Source organism: Zootoca vivipara, chromosome 1, assembly GCF_963506605.1.
Source record: "Zootoca vivipara chromosome 1, rZooViv1.1, whole genome shotgun sequence".
NCBI classification, from domain to species: domain Eukaryota; kingdom Metazoa; phylum Chordata; class Lepidosauria; order Squamata; family Lacertidae; genus Zootoca; species Zootoca vivipara.
This window is the reverse complement of record NC_083276.1, coordinates 50,313,143-50,331,509: the sequence shown is the minus strand read 5'-3', so window position 1 is coordinate 50,331,509 and position 18,367 is coordinate 50,313,143. Positions and strand designations below refer to the sequence as shown.

Here is an 18,367-nt window from a genome sequence, read left to right as displayed (position 1 = left end):
AAGGTGTTGCTTATTTCTGCCACCCTTATTCACATGTTTAAGTATGCTGCTACTAGGGATAAAGCTGGGTAAGCTAAACTGGGTAAGCTAAAAACTACAATAATAAATTAGTATAAAAAGCAACACAGACAACTGGTTCAGTTGCAAAAAAAAACAACCTATCTACTTAATAAAAAAACCAAGTCCTTCATGTGGTCTTGGTTGAGGGACAGAAGTCAAAGAAGAAACTTTGCTGCATCCCTCTCCCTACTTCTTTGTGCTACTTTTCTATACTTAAATTGTAAGGCAGAAAGCAGGGGCTTGTTAGCAAAAGCACCTAGTATTTTGGAGTTTTACAAATAAATGAAAACAATAATTCTTTAAGAATTGGCACTTCAGGTTAAGTTTCCCGCCTCACACCCCAAAAAAATCTCTAAAGAACCTAATAAATTCCTTGAGTATTCTGCTTCTCTGGGTACTTTTTGATATTTTTAAAAAGTCAGTATAAAAGCCAAGTGGCATAGGATGTTTGTCACATCTGGGAGAGCACATTAAAAATATTTCCTCTGACCACTTGATCCTTGGTCTTGATACGAAGCTTATTCAGTGAGTTTAAAAGGCTTGCTTGAGAATTAAACTGTGTAATCCAGCTAAATTACAGGAGATAATGGCTTGAATAGATAAATTAACTTCTCATAGCACTAGAAATCTGCTAGGTTAATACATATAGAATATGTGTTTGATCTATCAAAATTAATTAAATTGGCACTAGTAAACAATTTTAGAGGATTTAGTATCTTTCCTACAGTTTCTAACAGATACTTCACTCTGTAGGAGCAGCACAACATCATTCTAAATAAAACAGCATACCGCTGGGGGGTGGGGGAAACTGATTTCCATTTGGTTACGTCTTCCCAACACATGAGCACACAGAGAGAGAAGTTTTTGGATGCAGAAATGCACTATCTATAATAGTCTCCTCATGTCTCGCCTGACAGAACACACTTTCATGCAAAGAACACAGGTACCACTGAATTCAAAAGAGAGGATTGTGCTTTAAAGCAGAAAGGTATTGACCATTACATTCCCACAACTATTTAATGCTGAAGTTACTCTAATTCTGGGGTGAACGAAATCTGTCAAAATTTGCTTTTGGTGTATTTAAGAATACTTTCTTTTGTAGGTTAATAATTTGAATTTAGAGGGACACAAACTCCCAATAGCCAAAATTGCAGGAGTGGACAAAATAAACCTGAGAAACATTATCATCACCCCACAGATACTTGTTAGAAGATTTGCAGCTTCCTTTCTTTTTTCGTTTCTATCCATCTTTCTTGCTTGAAAATGACAAAGATGCTAAGGGATCAAAAATGGCAATGAGCATGTGAACTCTGTTTATTATTCTGTCAAGGGCTGACAGCGCTCTGACGAGTGTGTGGCCAAAGCAAGGGGGGAGGAGACTGACCTGGGAGAGGGTGTCAGCAATTATGCGGTTCGGTGCAGGAGCCAGAGCAGGGGGAAGAAGGAGCACAGCTGTTAGGGATGAACAGGGGGTGACACAGGACCTGTCAGAGGTGGAGGAAGAGGCTGATCAGGCCTCACCATCCTCTATGCCATTGTCTCCTAGAAACAGGAGGAACTTGAAGAGGGAAGAGCCACAATGACTTCCATGCTGGAGATGTCTCAGGTTATGTGTGTGCAACCCGTCAGAGAAGGGTATATAAGCCAGGGGGGAGGTGGAGTACATGGTACCACTGTTGTTGCAATGCTCCACAGGGCCCAGACATGTGGGCAACTGCCTAGAGGCTAGAAGCGCATGTGTATCTGCTGCAAATGCTTCTCTTGTCATTAAAGACTAAACTATCAAACGTGTGCCTTCCTTAGCTGGGGTGGGGGCAGTACATAAACCTATACGTAAAGACTTAGACCCAATACTTACCTCCACATGAGTGGAAGTGCTTCCAATATTCATTTACCGAAGGGGGGGGGAGATGTCTCCCCATCCCACAGCCTCTCGTGCCCACTGGAAAACTGCCCCAGGACAGTCAGGCTTTTCAAAATTGTGTGCAATGTCATGATGCGAGGGAATTAGTGGCTCACCCACAACCTGTACATTAGTGGTGCTTACGTTTGTGCAAGCAAAGTCTTGGATTCAACCCAGCAAGAGTCATATACATGTGAAAGACTGAGGCTTTCACATGCTGTTTCACTATATCCAGTATCCAGAGCGGTATGTATTGCCTTGGTTACTGAGCTGGAACTATGCATGAAAGACAATCACATAGTTAGTGTAGTGCTGATCTCCAGTTGGAGATGATGACTGACACAATCAAGCTGACCTGACAAACCATATAATGGGTGGGTAAGTGTTTTCAGACGCATACATATGTTGCTCCCTGAAAATGGTCTATTTTTTGCAGACTCTATATTTAGAATCAAAATATTTCAGTTCCAGCTATATCAGCATATATGAAAGCTTGCAGATCACTGGCACGATAGTCTCACACAGCACATACAAACCAGATAATCCCACTGAGTTCAAATGCACCTAGTCACAAATAAATGTGTATATGATCGCAACTATGTGCAAGATCCATCAACTAGACTTTCCCAAGAACTTGCTATTTCAGTGCTAATTCTACACCTTCAAATACAAACTCAAACTCTTAGAGATTATCCTGGACAAGTTTGACATGGTTTGGTAATCTGAAGGCAAGAGCTGTTGGCCTTTATATTTACATGCCCTGCATAAGGGCAAGAAATGCACCACTTGTGAAGAACTGTTCTCCATATTTTGTTTTGTCATAAATGTCTCACTTTTGTAAATAATTCCACACAACTATTATTCTCAGTCTGCGTATGAGTCAGTGTTACCAGTGAGCTGGTCGACTACATTAGAGAAATACTTATTTATGTACAGACCCACAGCATCTACCTTAATGTTAGAAATGGTGTCAGAATTGTCTACAAGAGCTTAGATTTCGTCTGAAAAGAACTCAGGTCTGAGAGAATAAAGTTGACTGTGAAATTGAAATTTACATTCAGAGATACCCACAATGTTGTTAGCAATGCCTATGCAAACAATGCAATCAATGATGGGATTTGTCTAGCAAAGATTATTTGCTATAAAATATGTTCAATGAATATCCCAAGTCTGATGGTTCTTTCACAATTACAAAAATCTATACAAATTTACTCGTGACTAGTTCCCACTGATCTTGGTGGGGGCAATTTGCAAGTTTCCATGTGATAAATCTTCTACCAGTAATAAAAAGAGCTGAAGACTAAAAGTAAAAGGGCAGCATGTTCCATCAACACAAGGATTTCCACTTGAGCAATGGGGCCTTCTCCATTTCTAAAACCACCCCATGTGCCATGCACCCTCCTCAATTGTTCTCCACAGTGTAGGGAGGAGAGAGGGGTAGAATTCCCCACTGTGCAAGGAGAAATTTTTGCACTGGTGGAATGTTCATTTAGCACTTTGTTAGATTCCATTCAAATTATTTTTGTACTGAGCTCTTGCGTAAATTACACAAAAATTGAACCTACTAGCAAGTAACACAGAAATAAGAGGCTGGTTTATTGCTTTGACATTAGAAACAGGCTGGAAATTGTCAGACTTGAAATCTTAAAACAAGTACGCTGTACAATAAGTAAACCATGCCTGCCATCTATTGTTTAGAGTTAACCATGTTGAAATCTAGAAGAAAACCACTTTGAAATATACCCAATGTAAAAAATAACTGATCAACTGGCTCGTAATATATTTTCCACATGGACATCAGCGCTGAATGAACTGTTTACACTGGAAGACAGAAAATTCAGAGCATATCTCTGTTTGAGATTCTGTACTGCCATGTTATTCAGCAAATATGAGAAGCATATCATCTTTAAAAAAATCAATCCAGAATGCAGCCTACAACATTTTAGGCTGTTGCCATGTTTCAACAAACCACAGTTGTCAGGATGGCAGTTAAAGCCATTGTATATCAGGCAGGCACCTTCTCTTATTGCCTTTTCAGGGGCTCTTTCAACAATACTTTTAAACCGAGATCTTTATCCCAGTTGGTAACTGTATCGGATCTGAATTGTTTTTATGTATGTGCTGTTTTTTTGAGACTGTTTTTATATTTATAATTGGTGTTGTTGTTTTTAATGTCTTACATATGCAATAGCTTTAACTGTTTTTATACATATACAGTAATTGTTTTATATATGTTTTATTATATTGCAAATTGCTTTGGGATAACTCAGGGGAAGCAAATCCTAACCACCACCACAACACAACAACAACAACACCCTGAAAATAATAAACCACCACCCTGAGCCTTGGCATTGCTTAGAGCAGGCATAGGCAACCTTGGCTCTCCAGATGTTTTGGAACTATGACTCCCATGATCACTGACCACTGGCTCTGTTAGCTAGGGATCAAGGGTGTTGTGGTTCCAAAACATCTGGAGAGCCAAGGTTGCCTATGCCTGACTTAGAGGATCCTCAACACTTGAATTAGAGACCATTTCACACCAGCTCAGGCAGGGAGATAGTAGACAGCAAGATGGTCAGTTCACAGAATTCTCTCACCTGTCCTTACTGTTCCACACCGGCCACAAACACTTAAAATGGGGACTCAGCCAGAATGAGATCCTGGAGGGAAACTACAACCCCTCTAGACTATAGCAATCTTACCTAACCTATGCTGGGGGTTCACCGAAAACCCAATTAACACAGCTGAAAATGTTCCCCTCACAGCTCACCTGCCCAGGTCCTGATAATAAATGCAGGCCAGGTTGGTTCTAATGGCTCTTTTCTAAAGTCATAAGAATTGTCTTAAAGGTGTTTCTTCAGAGGAAAAGCTTGTTAACTTAGTAGGATTATGTCCTTAGAGCTCTGAAAATCCAAACACGAATAGGGTTGCCAGACTCAATAGAGGACAGGACTTCTGTGCCTTTAATTGCCCTGCTTTCTTTTGAGTCTGGAAACCTTAAAGAGAAACCAGCAGAACCTTTGTTTAATTTCCAAGCAAAGGGTCTGCTGGTTTCTCTTTAAGGTTTCCAGACTCAAAAGAGAGCAGGGCAATTAAAGGCACAGAAGTCCTGTCTTCTATTGAGTCTGGCAACCCTAAACACGAGTAAGACTCAATTTTTTAATAAATAAATAAAAATCACACTCTTTCATCTACAAACATGCTGCATTTACTATGTTCAAAAGTTCTACAGAAAACTTCCCGTGAAATCATTTTAGCATCACCTACCTACCCACCGGAATGCCCTCTCAGTAATATCAGACAAGCACCATCTCTATTATCTTCTTGGTGACTATGGAAGATCTTCCTTTCCCCACATAAGCCTTTTAAGTGAAGGTTTTATTTTGGATTTTATATACATTTGTAATGTTGATATTTGTAAATGACGTTTCTGTTGTTCAGGGTGTTGTTCATGGAAAACAATTCATAAACAAAATGAAGTCAATATAGTCCACATTTCTTTTTCTTTTTAATGTTGTATAAGGATTGGAGGTGATCAATTCAGATTCAATAGTTGCAATTTATGAGCTGAAAGGGAGGAGAAAGGTTGTAAGACCTGTTGCTGCTACTCCAAAGGGCCTGTTTGTTGTCTTATATACTGTATGCTTGCTCTGTTTCTCAAACTTTGGGGAAACTTGGATTGTGAGTTCAGTTAATAGAGAAAACTATGAGTTAGAGAGACTAGAAAATATTGGGACAACAAATACAACTAAGCCCTTTAATCACTTTTTTTAACTTTATGAATTGTAATTTTTAATTTCTTCTCGCTCTCTTATACCCTAAGCTTTTAATTATCCAAATTACTCCAACTATAAGCACCATGGAGACAGAGGTATGTGTGTTGTCTCTGGGGAAAGCAGATGAAAACCACTTTGAGCTCACAATATATGGTGGGCTATGAAGGCAATACATTAAAACAGATAAAATGTGCACCATAGCATGATACTTACAAGCACACCAGAAGTTAAGAATCAAGCAACTATTAGTGTTCGGTTTGAACTCCTGAAGACTAACAACCCCTTTTACTATTTCAAGTAAGATACACAACACAGAGAATGCAATTTACCTGGTGAACCTGAATTTCCACTTTCAGAGCCTCCTGTAGAGTCTGCAACTCCATTCTCTACCTTCTCCACTTTCTTGAGCTGCTGAGGTTACTAAATCCCCACCACCTTCAGACACTTGCTTCAGAGTAAAGGAAATATTCTGTTCTTTATGCTGCAGCTGCAAAATATATGTTACTTTTATCAGGAAGGGGGGGGACGACATCAACTTGTCATATATTATACAAAATTCTTGTCTTTTATCTCAAGGCTTTGTAATGGAGGGCACGTGCCCAACACAGCAGATCCCCTTGCAGCATACCGTATCTATGTTTAAAAACTCAAGAGCTGAGAACTACATGTTAATTCAGAAGCAAGTTTGACCAAGCAACTTATTTTCCCAGTGATTTATTAAATTACACAAATGAGAACAGGCTATATATAAATTCACAAGTAGCAATTAGGCAGATGTATACCAATATTAGTGTACTTTGTGCAAATAAAATGGCACTGAATGAGTAGATTAACAGGAACAGCCCTTCTGACATCTAATTTATAAGGCAGTTAGAACTGCTTTCAAAATCAAAATGCTTAGCAAGCCATACAAATCAGTTAACTAAATATATATATATATATATATATATATATAAACTACTGTACACAGTTGACTTGAAACTTGAGTGGGCTTAGGTTCAGGGGATTGTACATAGGGCCAAAATTGCATATAGCCAGAACAACCCAGGAACCACCCCCACAAAACCTTTCTGGAGCCATCACACTAAGCAGGCCTTACCACACACACACACACACACACACACACACACACACACACACACACCGCAAGGCTTTGAAGGCTCTTGCACTGGCTCTGGGAAGCTCCCACAATATTTTGCAGCAGCCTCCCAGAGCCTGTGTGAGAACTTCCCAGGGCTCAGGAAGCGTGTGTTCAATTTGTGTAACTGCATGCTGGTTAAATGCACACAAGTTGCAAGTCAACTGTAATAATGAATATTGTACCTATCATGTTTTGAATTATTTGGTCAACAAATCTTCATTGCTTATTTTAAGGATTTCACTAAACAAAACGTTTATTCTGCCTAGAAGTTCAACATAACCAAAGGGGGGGGGGAGAGAGAAAATAGCTTACCAGTTTTGGAAAACAAGTATTCTCTTCAGCTCTGTTGCCCCCCTACAAAAAAGAAACAAAGAGGAATCAGCAGATAGTACACTTAACATTTTAGTTGCGAAAAAATGCATTCAGACTGGCAAACAAATGTTTTTAAAGAAATTATGGCAAGTCAGAAAAAAAGAGAAAAGTAAGTTTAATATATCAAGGAAAAGCTCTATTACACTCTGTGCTAAACCAGAAAGTAGTTCAAATTCATGTGACAAATGGACAAAAATATGTGAAGTAGAAACTATTCAACCTCCCTCATTCTTGTATGTTTATTAAAACTAAATTAAATCAGAATCCCAAGAAGGAAGAAAACACCTAAAAGGCCAAATGCCTACCAATTATCCTAGGCTGCACAAAACCTGCCACAACCACACCCTTAAGATCCTACCTACCCTCCAAACATTAGGATGATGCTTGGCCTTGTGGCACACTTAAAGCAGTTTCCCAAAGGCAACTCCTCCCTTTGAGGAGATGCCACCCATGTTGGCCTGGCTAAAAGGCTTCCCCGCCAGCAGATGTCAGAATGGGGGCTGTATTCAGTTATAATATCCCTGGGACATCTCTCCAGCCAAGCAAATGGCAGACAAAATGGCAGTGTAGAAGCAAGTGTAGAGCTTGGACCAGATGACAAGAAAACAGCTTGCCTGCTCCACAGTTGTCCTGGCTGCTGTGCCTGTCTGTTCTGCCTGTTTGAAAAGCATCCAGGTAGGAAAACTAAATGGAACTTGGGTCCTGGCATTGCTAGGGACTATGTATAGGCATAATACTGTATTTAAGTCCACAGCCTCCACCCCACAAGTACTACTCATAGTTTGAAGTAGCCAACATCAAAGAAAAGGAGTTAAATTTCCATTGTTCCTACATTCAAAGTTAAGGACCTATCTGCATGAGAAAATAATATGCTAAATAAAGACCACAAACAGTTATTCTTAATGATATTTTTTGTGCTTACTGTTCATTGACTCTACTTGCTGAAGTTTGGACTTTTATTTCTCCGTAACTCAGATTCTGAACAAAGCCAGTACAATTTAAAAACAAACAAAAACAATAGGAAGAAAATACTGCAATCTTTGAGATTGGCTTCTTTTTTCAACTTGCAACATTACCTAATGACTGCAGGGAAGGCGACAGTGACAGTTTCTACCCAAGATCTAGAGAATAGTGAATTGGAACCAGCTAATCTAAAATAGAAGTAAAAGTAGACTTCATTGACTACGCAAAAGCTTCAGTGACTATGCAAAAGCATTTGACCGTGTCAACCACAGCAAACCATGGCAAGTTCTTAAAGAAATGGGAGTGCCTGATCATCTCATCTGTCTCCTGAGAAATCTCTATGTGGGACAAGAAGCTACAGTTAGAACTGGACATGTAATAACTGATTGGTTCAAAATTGGGAAAGGAGTACGACAAGGCTGTATATTGTCTCCCTGCTTATTTAACTTATATGCAGAATTCATCATGCAAAAGGCTGGATGAATCACAAGCCGGAATTAAGATTGCCGGAAGAAATATCAACAACCTCAGATATGCTGATGACACAACCTTGATGGCAGAAAGTGAGGAGGAATTAAAAGAACCTTTTAATGAGGGTGAAAGAGGAGAGCGCAAAATATGGTCTGAAGCTCAACATCAAAAAAACTAAGATCATGGCCACTGGTCCCATCACCTCCTGGCAAATTGAAGGGGAAGAAATGGAGGCAGTGAGAGATTTTACTTTCTTGGGTTCCATGATCACTGCAGATGGTGACAGCAGTCACGAAATTAAAAGACACCTGCTTCTTGGGAGAAAAGCAATGACAAACCTAGACAGCATCTTAAAAAGCAGGGACATCACCTTGCCGACAAAGGTCTGTATAGTTAAAGCTATGGTTTTCCCAGTAGTGATATATGGAAGTGAGAGCCGGACCATAAAGAAGGCTGATTCCCGAAGAATTGATGCTTTTGAATTATGTTGCTGGAGGAGACTCTTGAGAGTCCCATGGACTGCAAGAAGATCAAACCTCTCCATTCTGAAGGAAATCAGCCCTGAGTGCTCACTGGAAGGACAGATCGTGAAGCTGAGGCTCCAATACTTTGGCCAACTCATGAGAAGAGAAGACTCCCTGGAAAAGACCTTGATGTTGGGAAAGATTAAGGACACTAGGAGAAGGGGATGACGGAGGGCGAGATGGTTGGACAGTGTTCTCGAAGCCACCAACTGAGTCTGACCAAACTGCGGGAGGCAGTGGAAGACAGGAGTGCCTGGGATGCTCTGGTCCATGGGGTCACGAAGAGTCGGACACGACTAAACGACTAAACAACAACAACAACAACAATCTAAAATCATAAATCCACAATTTAAACCAACAGACATGGGTGCATAGTATTCTCAACAGACACCACCACTTTGTTTTTTGACTATCTTATCACCTAAGCATTATGTTATATGGGTATAGCTTTTATGCTTTTCATTTTTTTTCCACCCTACATAACTATGAGAGACTTGCTTATCTCGCCCTGTAGCAAATCCAGGGGCTTCTACCACACAATTGCAGGCTTCTAGACCCCAATCAAGATGTTGGTCTCGTCGTTTAAAGCCTTTTACAGTTTGGGACTTCTCAGAGTTCCTCCACCATCTGCGGTATAGTGGGTTGATAGAGAAATGGTTTTGAAGTGGTAGCACCCCATCTCTGGAAAGCTCCAAAGACAGATTTGCCAGGTAGTTTCAGACTTATAACTTTTTCCTTTTGCTGCTTTACAGATCTACTTTCAGCTTTACAGTGTGCATGGTTTAATTTTTTTTGTACTTTATTTTATGCAAACTGCCCTGATAACTGGATTAATGGGTCGGGCATGAATTTGAATGAATGCAGCAGACTCTCAGGGCACAGTGCTGGCTCGGGCACCTGACAACCCCTTCCTGTCGTGGTTTATGTAGTTAGAAGTCATGTAGAGGTTTATGTAGTTTAGACAACATCTGAAGGCAGCCCTGTTTAGGGAAGCTTTAATGTTTAACAGACTATTGTATTTTAATATTTTGTTGGAAGCCGCCCAGAGTGGCTGGGAAAACTCATCCAGATGGGCGGGGTATAAATAAATTATTGTTATTATTATTATTGGGATGCAGATACTGTAAATGGGTGGAGTTTATGCAGAAAACATATGTATCACATATGACAAACAACTTATGCATTACTACACCTTACTTACAGAAAGAGAACAAACTAAATCATATAGCTCAGTCAGTAGAGTATGAGACTCTTAATCTCAGGGTTGTGGGTTCGAGCCTCACACTGGGCAAAAGATTCCTGCATTGCGGGGATTGAACTAGATGAACTTTGTGGTCCCTTCCAACTCTACAATTCTATGATATACCTTTAGAAAGTGTTTTCCCCTGCATGGTGTGAGTTACTTATTACTATTAAATCCAATTTTGGCCCCCAATATTTGTTTTGAAGTTCAAATTTAATACTTTTTAAACCAGGGGAGAACAGAATATTTTCTACCAAACTTTGTTGCACGTCTCAAAATACCTGTAACAGTTATGTTTAAGCACATGAAGTGCTTACAAAAATGTGTTTCAGGGTAAGTAGTTCAGAGCTAAAATTATCTGAAGAGTGGAATTCTGAAGTATTCATTGACTATATATATATATGGTTGTTATTCCACTTATATATATATATATTTTCTTCGATCATGGAAATCAAAGCAGCAGACATGAGACTGCCAGAGATACCAATAAAAATCAATGCCTTCTGCATCATTTCTGTATGCAGCCTCACCTATGTAGTTACTATGGAAGCAAGACTACTAGAGAATAACAATCAAGATGATGACCCAAGTGCCACTAAACAAGAAGCTCTTGCATACAAGCGAGCAAACTTTGCATATCTCTACTCAGAACATTCAAATGCTCAAGTTGATACATTTTAAAAATAAACAAACCAGAGCTTTTTTCCAGCTGGAACTCACTGGAACTCAGTTCTGGCACCTTTCAAGTGGGTGCCATTGCCATTATAAGAGAACCAGGGAGGGGTTCGTGGTTAGTTCTGGTGCCTCTTTTTCTAGAAACACAGCACTGAAAACAAACAATACAGATATTAAAACTAATAGTTGTGAAATTATTGTATTGTTTAATAAAATAAATCCCCAAACTTTCCAGAACGGGATATATTCTTCAGGAGGAAGATATTATTTATTAAAATACGTTTTTCTATTTCCCTTTCATATAACCACAACTTCTCTCACAAGTGCAATACCACCCAGCTGGGTGTTTTCTTCTAGTACAGTGGTACCTCGGTTTAAGTACACAATTGGTTCCGGGGAGCCGTACGCTCCCCAAAATATATTTAAATGGAGCGGCGATAGCACACGTGCGCGAAGCGCCAATAGAGCACTTCTGCGCATGCCGCACAGATCGCTTCTGCACATGCGCGCGCCGCGGAACCCAGAAGAAAACACTTCTGGGTCCACGGAGTACTCAAACCGAGAGTACTCAAACCGCAGCGGACGTAAACCGAGGTATGACTGTATCTCTACTTGTCTGAAGAAGCATTTTGACTATGGATCTGTTTAATGAAATTAATCAATTTAGCATGGATATAAGCTTTATAAGGAGTCTGACAAGATCTGCTTTTTATTTTAGCAGAACAAGTTTTTAAACTCCAAGGCAGCAGAGATCCGTTTTCAAACATCAGCAGCCTAGCCAGAACAGCTTAGTAACAGAAATGTAGCAGCCACTTTAAAAGAGGAGAAAGCTTTAATTCAAAAAAACTTTTGAGTCACATGTAGTATGCTTGTTCTGGGTCACAGTGAACAGGGTAAAATGGTATAGATTTTGTCAAGTTTGTGGCTATAATATTCTTCTGTGTTCAGAAGGTACGTATACTCAGTCTAATGTCCAGCAAGGTTGCTGTCAGTCAGGAATTGGAAATGCATAGAGGTTTTTACACAGCTAGCCGTGTTTGTAAACAAGGCTATGGCAAACTGGGCAAAAGAACAATAAAAATTGGTTTAGGCAGGGAGAGGAAGTAGGCTATCACCACCGTAAGAGTGCTTCCCTGAGTCCAGACAGATGAGTGAAAATCAGTCACCTAGCTTTTCCCCTCAAAAACAACAAAATGCCATGATATTAAAAGGTTTCCATCTCCGAGGTACCTGGACTACATTTTATCCTTCTGCAGAAAAAGCTTTTCCCTTAATTACTACTGTCAGTTCCTGCTTAACAGAAACATTTCTCCTTTCATTTATGTACAATCCAACACATTTAATGTAATTTCATTTAATAGCAACAAATTTTAAAATGCTGCTTTTGAGCATTTTAATTGAATTTCGATTTCTATGCAAGTGCAGCTTCAAAAAAAAAAAAAACCCACACTAAGTTAAAAGCTAATTATCTACCAAACAAGCAATGCAGTTTCAACAATGACAAAAATAGGGGTTTAAAAAAATATGAATTTTAAATTGACTCTCTGTAATAAAGCTTAAACCTATTATATTCCTCTAAAATAAAGAGACAGAATAAAATTAATTCTTTTCATCTCATCCATCTTGGGCTATGGGCAAAGAAGCTGGGGTTATACTACAAGGGAGCAATCGCCTTTGTGGACACACGAAAGATTAGTTTTCATGGAGGTGTCAGGCTTCCAATTGGGCTTCAGCCTACAGACAAGTGTTTGCATAATCAAATGCTCTTCCATGGACGCATACTTCTGCACACAAGAGGTGTGCACATTAGGGAAAAGGATAGGCTTAACCTCTCTCCTTTGACGTGCAGGTTTTCGATGTGGAGAAACATTCCATAAATGTGAACTGTCACCTACAGTTTGAAGTGTTAAAGTACAGTGGTACCTCATGTTGCAAACGGGATCCATTCCGGCGGCCCATTCACAACATGAAAAGGCCGCAACATGAAGCGCCGCATCTGCGCATGCAACACGGCACTTCTGCGCATGCGCGCAGGTTATGGACGCACCGAACCCGGAAGTAACCCATTCCGGGACTTCCCGGTTCGGCACATCCGTAACCTTAAAAGACGCAACATGAAGCGGACGTATCATGAGGTATGACTGTACAGGGAAAGACTTCTCACCTTACAGAGAACTAGACCTTTTATTTCCTATAAACACACTTCTAGTTGCATCTATAACCTTAGTTCAGTGCAACAATGTTCTCTCCCTCTTCCCAAATATTATCGATAGTTCCCCCTGAGAAGTCTACCACAAGAGCAAGAATGAAGCGCAGGAATCAGTCTACAAAAGAAGTGGTAAGTAGTACTCAAAAGTGAATCATAAAAAGGGATTATTTTTCTACAAAGATCATAAAATTGCTACTACACCACAAATAATAACACAGCTTGAAAGAACAACCCGCATTTTAGGTTGTCCCTATACAGGATGGATCATTTTTATAACCAAATTAAAACACCAAGAAAAAGGCTGGATTGAAAGTGATTGATAAAATCAAGTTTCCAACTTTCTAATTCATGTAGTTACTGATTGGTTGCTGTAACAAATGAAATCTATGTTTGCAACAAAAGTAAGCTTTTACAATACCAGGAGCATGGCCCCAAACCCCTGTTTATTCAGCCTCATAGCCTTTGAGCCACAGAATTTATATCTGCTTAGGGAAGCAATTATGAAAGTATTTCTATTCGGCTCTGTACACACACACACACACAGAGAGAGAGAGAGAGAGAGAGAGAGAGAGAGAGAGAGTACTTCTTCGTGCAGCACATGGAACAACTACAGTGGTGCCTCGCTAGACGAACAAGGACTCAATTCGTCCTACGAAAAATTCGTCTAGCGAGTCCCGGTTTCCCATAGGAATGCATTGAAACTTAATCAATGCGTTCCTATGGGCTCCGGGGGACTGGCGGCGGGGAAGGCAGGCAGGCGCTTGCTCTCTTGCCTGCCTGCCTTTCCCAGCCAAGAGAGCTGTGTGCCAGGCGGCGGCGGGGGGAAGCGGGGGAACGGATCGTTCCTCTGCTTCCCTGCTGCCCGACAGAGCCGGCGGGCGCTGCTTCCCAGGGCTTGTTAAGCAGCACCCGCCGCACTTCGGCACCGGGGGACAGAGCCGAAGAGCGGCGGGCGCTGCTTGCCGGGGCTTGTCAAAATATAAAATGCACAGAAGGTGGTATTATTTGATTATTATTTATATTTATATTTATATTATTTACTTACACCCCACCCATCCAATTGGATTCTCCCAGCCATTTTGGGTGATTTCCCATATAATATTAAAACAGTGAGATTAAAAACTTCCCAATGCAGGGCCATCTTCTGATGTCTTTGGAAAGTTGTGTAGTTTTTTAGCTATTTGACATCTGACGGGTGGGTGTTCCACAGGGCAGGTGCCACTACCGAGAAGGCCCTCTGCCTGGTTCCTTGTAACTTCACTTCTCGCAGTGAGGGAACTGCTAAAAGGACCTCGGAGCTGGATCTCAGTTTCCAGGCTGAACACTGGGGGTGGAGACGCTCCTTCAGGTATACAGGACCGAGGCCGTTTAGGGCTTTAAAGGTCTGCACCAACATTTGGAAACATACCAGCAGCCAATGCAGATCTTTCAAAACCAGTGTTAGGTGGTCCTGCCGGCAGCTCCCAGTCACCAGTGTAGCAGCTGCATTCTGGATTAGTTGTAGTTTCCGAGTCACCTTCAAAGGTAGCCCTGTGCCGAGTGCATTTCAGTGGTGCAAGCAGGAGTTAACCAGATCATGTACCACTCAGGTAAGACAGTGCACAGGGAGGTAGGGTCTCAGGTGGCATACCAGATGGATCTGGTAGACAGCCACCCTGGACACAGAACTGATCTGCGCTTCCATGGACAGCTGTGAGTCAAAATGACCCCAAGGCTGCACACTTCAGGGACACAGCTACCCCATTCAGGACCAGGGAGTCCCCCACACATATCCCTCAGAAACAGTACTTCTGTCTTGTTGGGATTCGACCTCAATCCACTGACCACCATTCACCCTCCAAAAGCCTCCAGACACTTACAGAGATGCTCACCAGCTTCACTGGTTCTGATTTAAACAAGACGTACAGCTGGGTATCATCCGCATATTGGTGAACACCCAGCCCCAAACTCCTGATGATCTGTCCTAGCAGTTTCATGTAGATTCTTGAACACCACCTATTTACCTTTGTTCAAATGAAAGTGTCCTCTAGCACCCAAGGGAAGATGAAACTGATGGTTCTGGATATTGCAGGAGATTATTCTACTATAGCTATAATTTTACGAGTTTTGTGGTTTTAGTTAGCTTGGCTTCATACTTATAATGAAGAAACTAATATTGAAGGTTTCTGTACACAAAAGAGGGTTTTGAGCCAGAATTCACAAGTAGGATTTGAAAACAAATTCTGATCATGCAGCAAATCCAGTATGCATTTATTTACAGCTGGCAGGATAGGAAAGCAGCCATTTGATGGCTTCACTACACAGGAGTGATGCTACTTTTCAGGCATTTCCATACTTTCCATCACATTCCAAGGAAGTTTACATAATCTTACAAGGGAATAAGTCATACTGAACGCAGTGCAACTTTCTTCCAAGAAACATGAACAAGATTGGCTGAGCAGGAAAACAAAATCATGCAACTAAAAAGGGACAGGAAAATCCATTCCACTCCATGTGCTACAACAGCAAAAATGCCCAGACATCCTCCAGACAAGCGATAATCACAAATCCACTATGAAATAGTCACTTGGCTATTCTATTTGGGAAAAAAGCAAAATACTGTACGCCACAGTTCTGTAATATGTTTCTATTTTGTTCTGAATGTGTTTTCCATCAGTAAATTCTCTTTGAGGTTCAGGCACTGTATTTGTTTACTCCTTCCCCAAAACATTCCTTGGATAAGAGACCAATATACTGTGATATCTGCAGCTGTGGTTATCAGGAGGGTCAGAAGAGCTAATCTTCAAACTTGGTCTTCTGGAATACAGTCAATCCTTTAAAATATTCTTTTCAGAAACAAAAGGGAAACTGTCCCTTGTTATGAAGCCACACATGGTTTTTGCAGTGCCTCTACTTGTCTTCTAAACAGTTCTGAAATTATTACAAGAGCCACTTGGAAGAAGGGCAATAGGCATGTCAAAATAATGCTATGGAGGCATGAGGATGATTTTGAAGTCGGAGCAACGATAAAAACATGGGGATAGGGATAGGGATCTTTGAGATCAGAATTGGAATCCATAACTCCCAATAAGATACAGCCATATGGTAAGAATATGACTGAGGGCATAGTGGTTGACAAAGCTGAAGGATTAGTATCTACTAGACATCTGTTCTTGCTTCCTCCAGCATCCTGGATCAGACATAGCAGTGGAAGAGAAATAATCATCTCAATAGCACAAGACTACTTTACATACATTTTACCTTCACAGGGATAAGCCAATGCACACACAGGAGCTTGTAGTAATAAGAAAATGCATAAACTGTATACATAAGACACATGGATATATATTTTGCTCTACACCAATATTATTTCTGTGCAGGAAAAACATTACCTGTAAAGGCGCAGCCATCAATACCCTCTAGAAGATGTTTGTAATCCTCAGTACCCCCAAACAGAGAACAGTGCCCCATGAGAAAAGGTGGCAGTTACATGCACATGATAAAAAGTCTGATTCCCTTTTCTTGCTGAACTGCTACGCCATATACTAACAAGCATGTGGTAGTTTTCAACTTTCTATGACCTGAATCTCTTTACTAAGACTATGGGCTTGAAATCCTCAAGCTGTGTGATCGGAAAGGAAGACAGTGAAGATAGTGGCTCCCATACAGAGCTTAAGGACTTGGTTTTTCAGTGCAACAACTGCACTTGTTGTTGTTTAGTCGTTTAGTCGTGTCCGACTCTTCGTGACCCCATGGACCATAGCACGCCAGGCACTCCTGTCTTGCACTGCCTCCCGCAGTTTGGTCAAACTCATGTTCGTAGCTTCGAGAACACTGTCCAACCATCTTGTCCTCTGTCGTCCCCTTCTCCTTGTGCCCTCCATCTTTCCCAGCATCAAGGTCTTTTCCAAGGATTCTTCTCTTCTCATGAGGTGGCCAAAGTATTGGAGCCTCAGCTTCACGATCTGTCCTTCCAGGGAGCACTCAGGGCTGATTTCCTTAAGAATGGAGAGGTTTGATCTTCTAGCAGTCCATGGGACTCTCAAGAGTCTCCTCCAGCACCATAATTCAAAAGCATCAATTCTTCGGCGATCAGCCTTCTTTATGGTCCAGCTCTCACTTCCATATATCACTACTGGGAAAACCAGTTGCTACTTATTTCATGTGTGCAATTCAGACATCATCTCCCAAGCTTTGGTTGTGGGAATAATGCACAGTAATACTGTCCAGAAACAGAAGCCACTGAAGCATGATGGGATGGGGAAAACTTCACTACAATGTAATAAGTTGATGTTTTAAAAACAAAATTGTGTTTTATCAAAATAAAACACAATTAACACAGTAAGCTCATGTTTAATGTGTGCTGCTTTGGGCACAGTCTACTGTGGAAAAGTGGAAAATAAATTGAACTATTAGGACAGGAGTTGCTGTTTTTAGCAGTAACCATGTGTTTCCTTTAATATCTAGTTCGTCTAGTCATGGAGAAAGTGTTTACCAATGCACAAAACTACACTAATAATAGTTCAGCATCAGAATTTAATAAGAATGGAGATTGCATGCTTTATCCACAAGGGAGGAAGACTAACTGCATGCAAATTAACATATTCCCCTGTGTATAACATGCCCCCGTGTATAAGACGCCCCCTATTTTGGGGGACTCCAAATTTAAAAAAATGGGGGGGTGCCCAGAGTCCTTGAGCTTTTTGGGGAGGGGCGGCACAGAGTTGTTGAGCTTTTCTTAGGGGGAATGCCAACAAGCACTCACCCGCCTGACCTACTCTGCCACTCGCACGTGTTGCAAAAGCCACCTATCATCTGTCCCCTCGCCGGCAGAAGATGACAATCGCCCGCCCAATTGCTGCAGCAACAGCAAATCAACACCAGCTCTTGCCGCAGCCACCAATAACACGCCCAATAGCCGCTGACAATCTCCAGCTCGCGGCAGCAACCAATCCCACGTTCCCCCTGTGCACTGTGTATAAGACAACCCCCAATTTTTAACATAATTTTTCAATTAAAAAAACCTCGTCTTATACATGGAAGAGTACGGT

General features: G+C 41.0%; 1 protein-coding gene across 9 annotated transcripts in view; it reads right to left on the bottom strand.

Annotated features, from left to right (window-relative positions):
* PHF21A (PHD finger protein 21A) overlaps window positions 1-18,367 on the bottom strand; it is a 131,829-nt gene that overhangs the window by 82,955 nt on the left and 30,507 nt on the right. For all 9 annotated transcript variants that reach the window (XM_060274628.1, XM_060274615.1, XM_035115679.2 and 6 more), the window contains exons 2-3: window positions 7,193-7,234; window positions 6,069-6,226 (exon numbers count right to left, since the gene is read on the bottom strand). In XM_060274628.1, the coding sequence (XP_060130611.1) occupies window positions 6,069-6,122 (54 nt within the window). In that variant the 5' untranslated portion in view covers window positions 6,123-6,226; window positions 7,193-7,234. The remainder of the gene's footprint in view (window positions 1-6,068; window positions 6,227-7,192; window positions 7,235-18,367) is intronic.